Here is a 13,772-nt window from a genome sequence, read left to right as displayed (position 1 = left end):
AAATAAGGGAAGAGATTAACCTGAGGGTCAGTTGTGCAGCTTTACAATAGTAGTCAAATGGTGTCCTGACTTAAAAAAAATACAAAAACTGAAATTTTAAAATTGTGCACGTACACCTTGTAGCAATGTGTTTTTATTGGACACGAAATGAGTACACAGAAGCTTGGTGAGTTCAAGAGAGAAAAAAAGCTAATTTTATTTCTGACTTAGTAATATATAGAATTCTAAAAGTGACAGTGGATTGGAGGATGAAATTGTTACTTCTCCAGCTACACTGGTCAAACTAACTGTCTTTCAATTCTCCCTTTTCACAAAGAAGAACGTAAAACAATCATTATTTACATGAACAATGTGTGAGAACTTCAGTAGAAATATGTAAACATTATCAAGAGGCTAAATAAGTTTTATGAGAACTTTAAAACTTTCAAAAGAACTATAAAAGAAAACTTAACACTTTTAAAAATCAGGGCAACAGCCATGGAACTTCTTTTAGACGTTCTCTAGAAAACATGCTGCGTAGTTTGAGTGTATAAGTATTTATGTCTATGTCTGTAAAAAAGTCCCAAAACTAAACAAACAAACAAACAAACCCAAAAAAACAACATAGCTGTTAGATGATTTTGGAGAGTACAAAACAAATTAATTACTTGACAGTACAAACACAGCAAATTAGTCTCACTGACCCATGTCCCCTGCCCTCTCTTTCACAAAAAAAAGACTCCTAAACACTGTGCCCTTGTAATTTGAGAAAAGAATTGTAGGTATTAAGCTGGACTGATAAAATCAAAGCAATCTGAAAATATATGAAGCCCTTGCACCAATTCTGCAGATACACTTGCTCTCAGCCTCCTGTGGGGATAACACCAACGTTGAGGTTTAGAAACCTTCAAGATGTGTCTGACTTTTAATAAACTGAGCCAAGGAAGGGTTTAACTAAAAGTGTCGTGCAGTCCCAAATTTGTGTTAGGCATTTGCGTTGGGCATTAATCATCCCTCTGATCAGCCACCTGCCACGTTATGCTGCACATTTTCTATTTCCTGACATTGCTCACAAAATATGCCATTGCTTTGTTTTTCTCCCCCTTTTTCCTTAGCAGACTGGGTGCCTTTCTTTTCCCTCTGTGAGCTGTGCCACCTTGACCCCTTGCCAAGATGATGGTCGATATGTCAGAGTTTGGGGAGGCTGCTCCCTACCTCCGAAAGAGCGAGAAGGAGCTGATGAAGGCTCAGACCGTGGCCTTCGATGGTGAGTTGCAGACTCACACCCTTGGTGCTGGTCAGAGGGGTGAGGGCTGCATAAGAATGGAGCCAAAGAAATGCAGAGCAAAGCAGGATGCAAAGCCTCTGCTGTGCTGCTGCTGTTGGAGGTAGCTGGTTCAACCAAGCGTGTGTTCCTTTATTCTGCAAAGCTATTAAAAACTCCCAGATGGTAAAAATTAAAAATAATCTATGGCAAATAAGTGTTTATCTAGATTTAGAAGCAAGGTGTATTGGTACCACTTTGCTAAAAGGGGAATCATCTCTCTGTCAGTTTTACAGAAAAACAACAGACACTGATGTTTTTGTGGCCTGACTAGATGTCTTATTTGCTCTGCAGCTTGTATAATAATGTAATGTTAGCTTTTAGTTTCCCATAATTTATTTTTCATTAAATGGGTTCCTATAAGCGCTGAGGTTTAGTAGTAAGTGTGAATACATCAATAACTGTGGCCTTTCACTATTCAAAACAGCTGCTGTAACTAAAGACCTTGTGCAGCTGCTCCAAATTCTAAAAAGGCACATATATAACTAAATGTGAATTATTAATATTGCTGTATTTCAACACAATACTCAGAAGAGCGTGAAGGAATAAGGGTAAATCTGATAGATGGCAGTTGAATAATGTGGGCTGGATTCCTTGAGCAGCTCGAAATTCCCTGTGTGACTTTTTAGCAAACGTCTTAATTTGGGCTTGAATCTCAGTTCCTCCATCTGCACACTGGTGATAATGATTATGGATTTCCCATGGAGGCTGAGGCTCAGCCAGCATTTGTGAAATATTTTGACACCTTGTGCTAGAAGGATCTAGAGGAAGCCGAGCAGGAGTTTCAAAGGAAGACAACATTTGGGAGCCCAATGCTTCTGCTTCATCACGCAGCTCCCCAGCACTGCCAGTCTGCTGCAATCCCAGAGGTTTTGTGTCAGTTCTGCAGAAAAAATAACCCAGCAATCTCACTTACCTAGGCATGGTGTTGCTGTTTGATGCAAGGCTGTGAACCCTCAGCCTTCTTAATTTCACAGGGAAGAAGAAGTGTTGGGTTCCTGATGAAAAGAAAGCTTACGTTGAAGCTGAAATTACAGAAAGCAGCGAAGGCAAAGTGACGGTGCAGACAGCGGATGGAAAGGTACACAACTGCTTTTGTGTGATCTGGGACTAACACGGACAGAACTGCAAGCTACAGAATTGTCCTGCCTTCAGCTCAGTTGCCTTTTTCATGAAATGGGCTGTGAATGGGAAGCCTCAGTAAGCGATGCCAGCTCAGGATAGGATGGCACAGGAAAAACCACCAAGGGAAATCCAGCAGTGAAGTGATGGGTGGGTGAGCATCAGCCACCGTGCAGCCGGGGGAGAGCTGCGACGGAAGGTTTGCAACCAACCAGTTCTGGCTCGGTGCCCAGAGCTAAAAATCCAGGCTCTAGCCAAATTCCGTGGCTTCTTTTGCACCCATGGCTCAGATGCTTCTTACTTTTATCATCTCAGCCTTCCCCCATCCTTCTGATACCTGTGGAAACACTCGATATTGCACACATAGGCAGGGATTGAGCTGGAGAACATCCTTCTGCTGGGGGAAAATGTTTTCTTCCATAAAGGATCCCAGTGTCTTCCAGTGTTGCTGTATTTGTTTGTCTTTGCAGACCATGACTATAAAAGAAGATGATGTGCAGACCATGAACCCTCCCAAATTCGACATGATTGAGGACATGTCCATGCTGACCCACCTGAACGAGGCCTCGGTGCTGTACAACCTGAGGAAGCGCTACAGCAACTGGATGATCTATGTAAGGGCCACTGCAGGGGTGGATTTAACAATCTGACATTGTGTGTGAACGTGTTGTGTTCTTCATGTTCATTTTATAACTCTGATAAGTCACAAAAGTGAGGGTCTTGCTGTTCACCTCAAGAAGGAGGCTGCTTGGAGCTGGCCGAACACAAACACAGAACTGTATGAATAAGATGGTGCCTGGCTCCTTAGTTTTGCTTGCTTGCCTAGGAAAGGGGTGGTGGGGTGTCACTGTCAAGGCAGGACGGGAATGAGAAGACTCTGACTTAAATTGGAGTAAAACTCCAATTTATTCAAAATTTTATACAGAGCTTTGCAAGGATCAAACCCATTGGTTCTGAAGTGAAAACAACCCACCGCATTGGTGCAGAGTGCTTGACACACAGTGATAAAACTTAACTATAAACAATGTGAAAAACAAGAGAGATAAAGAATTATTTACATTCTTTTCCAACTCTTTCCCAGGCTTTTTGCCTGGCTAGAAACTCTCAGTTTCTTTCTTTGACTGAATCTGAGACCCACAGTGGGGGACATTTTTCTTATGTAAATGTGCTGGGGAGACCCAGTTTACCATCTTCTGATATTTATCCAGGTTAATGCCAGCCATGGGGATTTCTTTTGCTCCCAGTTAGCTGCATTCAATTGTGTTTTAAATCAGTCAAAGGAATCCAATGATTTTCCAAGCCAACCCTTGCTCTGTTTTTTGGTATTCATCAGAAGAGCAAATCTGACATTACCCATTTAAATTCTGATTGTCCAACATTTTCTGTGTTTCTCTAATAACCCCTCTATGAACATCTAGGGCCTAAAGCATAGCTTTGTTTGCAGATCAGTATAGACAGAAAATTAAGCTGGCATCTTGCCTTAATCTGTTTACTGGTAGGGGTGGATTCTTTCTAGAAAACAGGACAGAGCATTCATGCCAAGGCCCTTGGGGAGCATGACCTAATGCTATTTTTAGGGGAACAGACCTGGATTTCACCTGAAACTTTTAGAACTAAATTGAACTCAATAATCTATGTGCATATAGCGATTGTGCCCCTATGATAACTGGGTTTCTTTGAAGATACTGCTCCAAGCTGGGCTAAGTGCTTGAAAAGTTTCCAGCTGACGTATTTTGCCTGGGGTTACAACTCAAAACTCATTCTTCCTCAGAGTGACCAGGCCCCAGAGAACTGATGCATATCATCCAAAGAGCAACTATAAAGAGATTTTTACCAACCTGGCATCTCCAAAAGCTGAAAAAGGTTTCACAGCTTTGGGGTACAACACTATCGTGTGGTTTTTCTCTTTGAACATCCACCAGAAATTGTCTCAAGGTTCTTGCATGCAATTAATAATGGGAGGAGTCCTAAAAATGGAGTTCAAACAGGGAAGCTGTAACTTTCTATTGCAATGTCTGTTTTCAAGAGGAAACAACTCCCATGGAGCAGCAAGGGACAAAATCAGACACCAGTCTATTTGCTGCTCCTTTGTTTTACCGAAGGGGATGTTTTCATTTCAAGCTGACACCTCAAAACCCCTTTTCCCCTTTTTGAAAACTGTTTAACATCTGCAAATTGCTATTAGGAAGTCACTTAGCAGATCAGTAGCTTCCAAAATTCACAAAGCCTTAAACTCAAGTCAGAATTCAAACCTAAATCATCAGCCTGCAGTTCCACATCCTGCTTGGTTAACCAAGACTTTTTGCCTTATTGCTCGGGTGAACGTTTTCCCTCTGGCTTTGCGTTGCTCTCTAGACATACTCGGGTTTATTCTGTGTGACCATAAACCCCTACAAGTGGCTGCCTGTCTACAAGTCGGAGGTCGTGGCGGCGTACAAAGGCAAGCGGCGCTCGGAGGCGCCTCCCCACATCTTCTCCATCGCCGACAACGCGTACCACGACATGCTGCGCAGTAAGTGCCACCGCCTGTCCCACACAGCCCTGGCCTCGCCAGGCTGTGCTGCAGGGAAGTGTGTGAGAACCTCTGTGTGCGAGTCCAGAGCATCCCTCTGGCTGCCCTGGGACCCTGGCAGGGGTCAGGAACCCCCCTGGACAGAGCCCCCAGAGACACTGCCTGTGATCTCTGTCCATGCAAAAGAGTTTTCAATCTTACAGGATGAATTACCAGCTCTGAGTGTTTGATATAAGCAATAATTAAGTGTGGCATGGGTGTAAAAGTACAATTTTAGGATTCTAGATAAGGGGTCCAAAGGGGACAAGCTGGAGGAAATTGGGTGTGCCTTGTCCTTTTTCTCCTTCTTCATGCCCTCCATGTCTCACTGTGGTGTTGGCATTTTTCTGTTGGTTCAGGCTGGGGACACACTGTCCAACGTAGGTGACAGATATTGGCACGTTCTTGTAAATCCAGCCCAGGGAGTTTCTGGTATTTAATGTTTGTCACATCCCACTGAGGGCAGAGCCCCACACGCTGCCCTGCAGGACAGAGCTGGGCAGGGCAGCAGAACATGTGAGAGATAAACAGAATAAACAACCTGGAAACCAGCACAGACCAGTTATGGCTTCTGCTTTGGCAGCGGGGCTGACAGACAGAGACTATTACAATCTCAGAATCATCAATACCACAAATTCTGACACCTCTGGTGCACAGATTTGGCTGGCTGAGCTGAGCGAGTCCAGAATGGGGCAGCTCCCGGAGGTCTGTCAGTGCTTTCCCAAACTCCAGAGCAGACCTGCAGGCAGTCTCTGCTCGGTGCCACGGCGCTGGCGCGATGTGGGCGCTCCCAGGCCGGGCAAGGCCAGCGCTGTGGCTGTCACACCAGCCCTGCCACGCTGCTGCCGTCACCCTGACCTCCGGGCACCCACCCTGTGGCAGCAAACTCCACATTTCCTGGGGAATTTCCTCACCCTGACCCTGGGGAATAAAGAATTTATCTGCAGAGGGCAGCAGGGATGTGCTCACACCAGGGCCGGCGAGGCAGCAGGGTAAATCCAAAAGAGACTTGGGCAGAACACATGGTGCTGACACTTGCTTTTAAAAAAATGGAAGGGGGCACCTCTTGTTTTGTGCCCTCACCCTTTTTGGGAGGGCACAAAAAGCTCCAGGCAGCAGGGATGTGTGTGTGGCTGCAGAGATGCTCTTTTATCAGAAAAGGCTCCTCAATATGTAGCCTGCCATGACGACTGGAATTATAAAAAGAAAATAATTTAGGCTTAATGACTTGGGAAGCTGCCATGATTTAGCGTTTTCTCAGCTTGATTAATAATATATTAGGGTTGCAGAGCGTTCTAATAAATGCTTGTTTCTGATCAGGCAATTAGGCGTGGACAATAGGCTGCTTAGTGCCAGTAGCATGGCCAGCTGAAGAGGAGTACACATGCATTTTAAGGAACAGCCTGTGAAAAAAAGAGCAAAATTACTTGGGTTGGTCTAGTATTGCAGGAGCAGAAAGGTCAGATATGAGCAAAGACACACTCAGGAGTAAGAGAACAAATGTTTTCAGAACAGGAAATTATTATAGTTTCCCAGACACAGATGAATGTGTACAACTGACAGGTATTTAATACAAATCTGAGCAAAGCATAAGAGAAGGATTCAGGGCAGGGCTGGAACCTGCACTTCTGGAAATCATTCTAAATTGTACCAGTTTTTATCTTTTTGTCTTTGCTGCATGTGATTCTCTCCTGTCCTTGCATCACTGATTCTGGTACTCATTTGCAATTATAATAAGTGATTTGTACACCCTACTAAGTTTCTATGTTTTATTTCTTTCTTTCCCCTCCACAGATCGAGAGAATCAGTCTATGCTGATCACGTAAGTTCTTCTTTTTTGACTGATTTGAGACTCTGTTGCTGTGAAAAACTTCAAAGAAAAAAAAACCCACTGATAAAATACAAATTGACTCTTAAAATCTCAGCTAAATTGCCTGGAATCGAGTAACTGTTAATTTGGCCATCTGATGGTTAACTTGACCTCCATGAGAAAGGAGTAGCTAAAGGTTTGATGGAGTCTGGCCCATTTCTGATCCCCAACTGATGAACATTCCATGTAGGCATGAAAACCACCAAGCAGGCAATTAAAACTGCTCCGTGCAGGATTCACCTTTCTGTGCTGCTGTCTTTGGCCAAAGAGAACTCCTGTTAAGTGTGGATACTCTTGCTAAAAGTTGTATTTCAGAGTGTTGTGTAGATGAGACACAAAAAATGAAGGGAAATGGCCAAAGTAGAAAAGAGCAGGTGTGACATTTACTGGCAAGCATGAAAGGATGGAGACTTGGGTGCCTCTACAAAGTTACATGTACTCTTGGGTAATGCTGGCAAAGTACTGCAGCTTTCCTCTGCTTTTTCTAGCTCATTAGCTGTAGATATGTGTACACCAGAGAGTCAGCCTGCTTGTAATTAAACCTCATGCCCCCAAAAGAAGCTTGGTGTAGGGTGGGTTCATACAGGACTTCTGAGCTCAGCTGTAGGAGGATCTGCACCCCTTCATTCCACCAATTTGAGGTATTCCCACAGAAATGGCTGCAGATACCAGAGTCAGTGAGTCTGAGAACAGCTTTGACAGGAGGAGCAGGCTGGACAGGCTTTAAAAGGATGAGCTGCAGCTGTTTGAGCAATGTTTTTGTTTGTTTCCCCCTTCCTCTAGCGGAGAATCCGGGGCTGGCAAGACTGTCAACACAAAACGAGTCATCCAGTACTTTGCCACAGTGGCAGCCCTGGGTGAAACTGGTAAAAAGAATGTAAGTTTGCTGCTGGCTGACTGGTTTCAGACTCCCAAGGTTCCTCTCTTTTATGCAACTAACCTCATGGGTCTGAAGTACTGAGAGCATGCTGGTCTGAAGGGAGAAAGGCACACGTGAACTTACCACACTCCAGATGGAGCAGAAGCATCACCTCTGGTTCTGCACAGATTCTTGTTGTTGCCACTGTTTTCCCCCCTCCCAGGAGTTTCGGTTTTTTGTGTTTGCTAAATATCCTTCTGATTGTGTTGCAACTGGTCAAAAGATGGGAGACTGTAAAGAATAATATTTTTTTTATTTTTTTCAAATGGAAAATAGTCTTCAAAGAGACTAAGATTATAACTTCTCAGCAAAATGTCTGTTTCATTGAAAGCTTTTTTGTCCACAAAAAAAAAAAAAAAAGATTGCTTTGACAAAAGATATTTTTTCAATCAGCTTTTCTGTATTTCTGTTTGGACAAGTGATGTTCTGCTTATAAGTGCTCTCTAAGGTTACAATGAATACTGTATTCATGCTGCTTTTTATCTTGTGTTGCTATGAGCTTTTTGCTATGAGCTTCATTGCACTTGAAGGGTTCAGTGCTCTTTTGTGGTGAATTAACTGATTCGTATGAACTGTGTCTATAAGGCCAAAATTTTAGCCATGCTTCAAGTCTGTGCAGAGAACTCACGCCATCAAACTCTAATATATGTTCTCCTGAGGCCTGCAAGGCTTTTTTAACAAATGGTTGAGTTGTCCAGAGCCAGGTTCCTGCATGCAACGAGGCTGGTGCTCGTCATGGTGTGTAAAGCCTGCTGTGCTCATGCAACAATGGTGCTCCTATCCCAAGCTTACTGTTTGAACTTCCACTGCAGAAATCTACCTGGCTTTGCTCTGGAGATGTCCTATGATAGACCAAAACACCAGCTAAGTGAACAGACAAAAGAAACTGCTGCTAGGTGGCAAAAATAAAAGAGCGTAAATGCAAACAGACAAGTTCTAGGCAATAAGATTGTGCCTCACTTGAACTTTTGGATAATTCTGAGGTAAAAAAGGGTGATGAAAATGCAACCTGAACTACATGAGACATCTTCCAGCTGCAATATATGTTTTTGCACCATTGTGATGTATGGTGAATGCAAAGTAATAGCCACACATGCTTTTTTGAAGGCTTCAAAAAGCACGGCTGGTGTGTTGGTGCCCACGAGACAGCTAACTTTGCTAATTGTCATATTTTGTATTGTTCTCTGTGCTGGTATTCACATTCTCTCTTCTTTCTCTCCATTGTGCTCCTATTTTGTCAACAGCCAGCTACGAAAACTGGGGTAAGTCATCAGCTTTGCTATTTTATTTTTTGCCTCGCAGAATTGGTGTTGGGCTCAGTCAGTTGTGCCGTGAGCCTCAGCATTTCACCTTGTGTGGTTCCTGGGTGAATAGTGAATGATCCCAGGAGCCCCAGCAGGAAAAGTCATCCACTTCCCAAACTGAACTCTGTGCTTTCCTCATCTCCAAGAATCCCAAATGTTACAAGCTCCGAGTGCTTTTATATCAAATGCATTCTAGTGCTTGCCACTGTCTTCAGGAGCCCCTCTCCTGCACACATTCCTCATTCCTTGGGTGTCCCCACATGCTCCTGTGATCTCTTTCTCATGCAAATGGCACAAGATATAAATCCACAAAACCAAGCAGTAGGGAGCAGCAGAATGTTCGAGGCCTTTTAAAGCATTTGTAATTGAGTGATGGTCTCACTGTTCTGCCATTCACACTGTGCCACCCCTGGGGTGAAGCTAAATAAATCACTTTGCTACAGAGGCTCAGCTCTGTAAGTGAATGCGTGGCTGAGCTAGAGCTGGCAGCTGAGTCTGTGGCCTGTAGCTTTCTCAATAGTACTTCAACCTTGATTTCTAGGGAACCTTGGAGGATCAAATCATTCAAGCAAACCCAGCCCTAGAAGCTTTTGGGAATGCCAAAACCCTGAGAAACGACAATTCCTCACGTTTCGTAAGTCTGCAGCATAATCTAGTGACATCTTATTCAACATGGTCAATTAATAACATCTATGTCATAATCCCTTCATAGATTGCATTTTGCCCAATAAAATTATTGGATTTCCACAGAGTGGAAAAATAACATAGTAGGATCTAACAAAAACCTGAAGAGAAATAAAGAAAGATTAAGCTTGAGTAATTGTTTAAACTGTTTAAATTGTTGAAAATGAACAAAGGAAAAGCAAAACCCAGTTTTAGGAAGCCCTTTTAACACCAGTGGTAGATCCTACTCAGAACTACCCCTTTTTCCACTAGCCTGTCTTTCTTCCTGTAGTAGCTGTACTTTGCCACTAAATGTCAGAAATTCAGCACAGCCCCTGTTCCCTCCCACATCCTCCCCTGTGCCCACCCTCCCTGCAGCAGTTCTCCTATCCTTGAGCCATTGGGTTTCCCTTTTTGGCTCACAAAGCTGTCCCTGCTCCGTGCTGCCATCACCTTGGGGCTCTCCTCCTGCCCCTTAGGCTGGCAGGAGGGCAATCCTCTGCTTCTGCCACATTTGGTTGACATTGTCTGAGAGGTCCAAAAGGAATGGCATGAGGATGACAAGCTTGAGTTTGGAGCCCATGCTTCCCTAGCAAACCTTGTTAAAAATTAAATCAAAGGGGTGGAGAGGAGTAGAGGTTGTAAGCATCTGTAGAGCTACACAGTTGTATAAGGAGCTTGTCTGCTGGAAGGGAAATTAATTATTTTTGTGCGTTTGAATATGAGAAACTAAATGAAGACTACTGATTTTTTATGAATTGGGAGAGATGGATATGTAAATTTAATGGGCAAAGCTGTGTAAAATCACAGCACTCTTCTGACATAAGTAGGTGCATGTAAGTTAGGACAGCAAACGAGGAGAAGCCAAAAAAGGAGCCTGTGTGTCTTAAGCCCAGACTTAATGCTCTGAGTCCTGCATTACAGTAAACCTGCATCATGCAACTGGAAGCTATGTGCTTTGCCATGTCTTAGCCTGGCAGATAAGTACACTGTTATCCTTTCTCCACAAGCAGATTACATAGCTCTATGTACAGATTTAGGCTTGGAAGACAGTAATATCATTGTTTGATATTTTCCATTGAAAATATGCCTGTGCAAAGCCAAGGATCTTGCATAAATTGATTCTTTGGGCCAAATGATTGCTTTCAAACTGCATTCTTTGTTTCCCTCTGTGTATACTATATGCACTAATTAGAATATTCTTCTGTGTGAATTAGGGTAAATTTATCCGAATCCATTTTGGAACTACAGGCAAGCTGTCATCTGCTGATATTGAGATTTGTAAGCAGCAAACTCTCTCCTTTTAAAAAATACAATTGCTCATCTGAAAGCTGCAAAACCCTTTCTCACTGAATTTTCCTTTGTGTGACTAGATTTATTGGAAAAATCCCGAGTGATTTTCCAGCAACCTGGTGAAAGAGACTATCACATCTTCTACCAGATCCTGTCAGGAAAGAAACCAGAGTTACTAGGTAAGCATTATGTGGATCCACAGCTTTTAAGGACCTAAACCTGAATAGACAGTGGATAAGGGTTTAGGAGGCAAACCCATGTGCAGAAAGGCCCTTATGATTCCACTTGATGAAACTGAACTTCCACTGTCAATTACAATCTTTTAGAGATGTTGTTCCAGTGGCAGCAGCAGAGACCATTTTTCTCATATTACAGATTAATCTAATGGGAATAAGACTGAGGCAGGACTTTTAAAGCATAGCACTATAAAGGCAAAAAGTGTCACACTGAATTTGTGTAATCCAAGGTCTCACAACATCTGGAAAATGCCATGCCTCCAAAGCATTTGTGGCGATAAAACTTCAATTATCCAGATTTTCACATATGAGAAGATTTGCTTATAGGTCCACAAAGAAAAGTTAGTTTCCTCTTTCTTCCCCAAGTGACAAAACTGGCATTCCAGCATGTTGTGTAGCAGGAGAGAATGTTCAAAGCTGCCTGCTGCTGATTATGTGCTGATTACCCCTTTCAAGCTTCCCCTGGCTCAGCGTGGTCCCACAGAGCCTCTGGAGAAGGGCAGAGAGGGGCTGAGATGCTTTGAATAAAACCTTCACTAGTTATTTAAGTGACACTCTTTGCTGACTTCAATATGTGTTCTGAAGGAGCAGGTTTTGTAAAATATGTTGGAGAGTCACTTCATTGCTCTTCTACACTCCCACTAAGCTATAATCATAATCTCTTTTGAAGTCTTATTATCCTGACAGTGCGTGGTCAAGTCTCTAACACTCTAAGCTTTACGTGGCCTAATTAATGGCAATTATGGGAAAGATTTCAAGGAAGCTTTGCACTGTGAGAATCCCTGAGAATTCCTGTGCTGGGAAAATGCTGTGTTTCTCATAACCTCTCTATGTGCTCCACAAGAGCACACACCTTTGTGGCCAGCAGGAATATGTCTGCAGGCTCTTGAAGAGGCTGAAACCAACAGGGGCTTGTGTTTTGCAGACAAGAAGTGTATGTGCTTGTATATAAACACATCTGTATCTAAATATCAATAAGTATGGATGAAAACTAAAGTAATTTATATCAGAGTGACTACACAGCAAAGTCAAGCTTATAGAGACTAAGATTTCATATAAACATAATATTGATAGCCATTTATTTACATACATACATACTTAGATATGTAGTGTGTGTCTGCATAAAAAAGATTGAAATCTAGACCAAACCTCGGTCTGGGAAATGTGGGTGAAACTTCCAGTTGATTTAAGGAAGCAGGGCTTTGCCTGTACTTTTAGAGGCAGCTAGCTTTGTAGAAAACAACTCTGCATTTTTAGGTTTTGATATGAAGGAATGACAATGGAGCAAGCCATATTCTGTCTTTTGTTTTTCAAAAGCCAAGTATCTTCTGCAAAGGGTGCTGGAAGTCACTCTTCTCTGAGTCTATTATAAAAAAGGAGAGCCATGCCCATATTCCCTGTCTTGGATCATACTAAAATCTTTTTCTCCTCTCTATTTAGATGGGATTTTTAACCCTAAAAACATGTGAGGCAGAAGGTAGGACTATACAGGAAATTATGGACCCAATATACTGCAATACAAGCTCAATAGATGTGTATGTACAGTAGATGTTAATATGCAGCATTTCCATAACCTTTTTATTCACTTTCTCTACATCTTCACATTAATATAGTAGAATAAGAGAGCTGGTTTCTGCCCTGCAGTTATTAAAATAAAAACAACAAAACAACTTAGTAGTGCAGAGACAAATGTAGGTTACAGTTGATTTTTCCATCTGCATTTCTGATGACCTGGATGGATGGCAGTTTTGACCTTGGCAGTTCTTTTACAGACATGCTCCTGATCTCTACCAACCCATATGACTACCACTTCTGCTCACAAGGAGTGGTCACAGTGGACAACTTGGACGACGGAGAAGAATTGTTGGCAACAGATGTAAGTCTGTATGGGTTTGACTTTGGGTTTCCTAGACCAGGGGAGGAAGACTGCTGGGAAGAGCATGACTTCTGTCCCTGAAATTATTGGACAAAAACAAAAGCAGTTTTGGGTCTTAACTGCATTGACTGTGAAGCACAAGGCCTGATAAAATGTTGCTCTTTCAAATCTGGCCTTGCTCCATGGAATTGTCAGCGTTCAGGAACACCCATAATCATGGGATATGATTATCTGCAGGTGCTTTTATTAAGAGCTCTGGGAATCAGGGGTACAGACCCGAATCTGACTCCGACGTGGCTTTCGAGCTGAACGTATTTTATATTCTATCGTTATATAACTTATATATGAATTGTTAAACTTATAGTGTTCTATTGTATACATTGACATGAGTTTCTCATGATCGTTCTTAGGCCCCTGACCACAGTTTCTCATTATTATTCTTACAATTAAACAGTAATTAAATTTAATTACTAAACAATCATCACATCTAACAATTATATCATTTATCATGTACCAGCTACACAGGTGCAGTTCTAGCAAGGTACAAGGTCTTCATGTACTTAGGTTATTTATTTTTCTTTTCAGGGCCTACTAAGCTTAATTTTCCTTTTAACCCAAAATCCCCATGATTTTAT

The 13,772-nt window shown here is 42.5% G+C and overlaps 1 protein-coding gene across 1 annotated transcript in view; it reads left to right on the top strand.

The window, feature by feature from the left end:
- The first annotated feature begins 1,152 nt into the window (after positions 1-1,152).
- The window catches only part of MYH15 (myosin heavy chain 15), a 44,497-nt gene continuing 31,877 nt past the window's right edge, over positions 1,153-13,772 (top strand). The window contains exons 1-11 of the mRNA XM_021542409.3: positions 1,153-1,246; positions 2,281-2,384; positions 2,896-3,039; positions 4,781-4,937; positions 6,771-6,798; positions 7,630-7,738; positions 9,010-9,027; positions 9,611-9,703; positions 10,950-11,013; positions 11,106-11,204; positions 13,034-13,137. Of these exons, the coding sequence (XP_021398084.3) occupies positions 1,153-1,246; positions 2,281-2,384; positions 2,896-3,039; positions 4,781-4,937; positions 6,771-6,798; positions 7,630-7,738; positions 9,010-9,027; positions 9,611-9,703; positions 10,950-11,013; positions 11,106-11,204; positions 13,034-13,137 (1,014 nt within the window). The remainder of the gene's footprint in view (positions 1,247-2,280; positions 2,385-2,895; positions 3,040-4,780; positions 4,938-6,770; positions 6,799-7,629; positions 7,739-9,009; positions 9,028-9,610; positions 9,704-10,949; positions 11,014-11,105; positions 11,205-13,033; positions 13,138-13,772) is intronic.

Source organism: Lonchura striata, chromosome 2, assembly GCF_046129695.1.
Source record: "Lonchura striata isolate bLonStr1 chromosome 2, bLonStr1.mat, whole genome shotgun sequence".
Lineage (NCBI taxonomy): Eukaryota > Metazoa > Chordata > Aves > Passeriformes > Estrildidae > Lonchura > Lonchura striata.
Note: the sequence above shows the minus strand (reverse complement) of the source record. Positions and strands in the feature narration are given on the sequence as shown.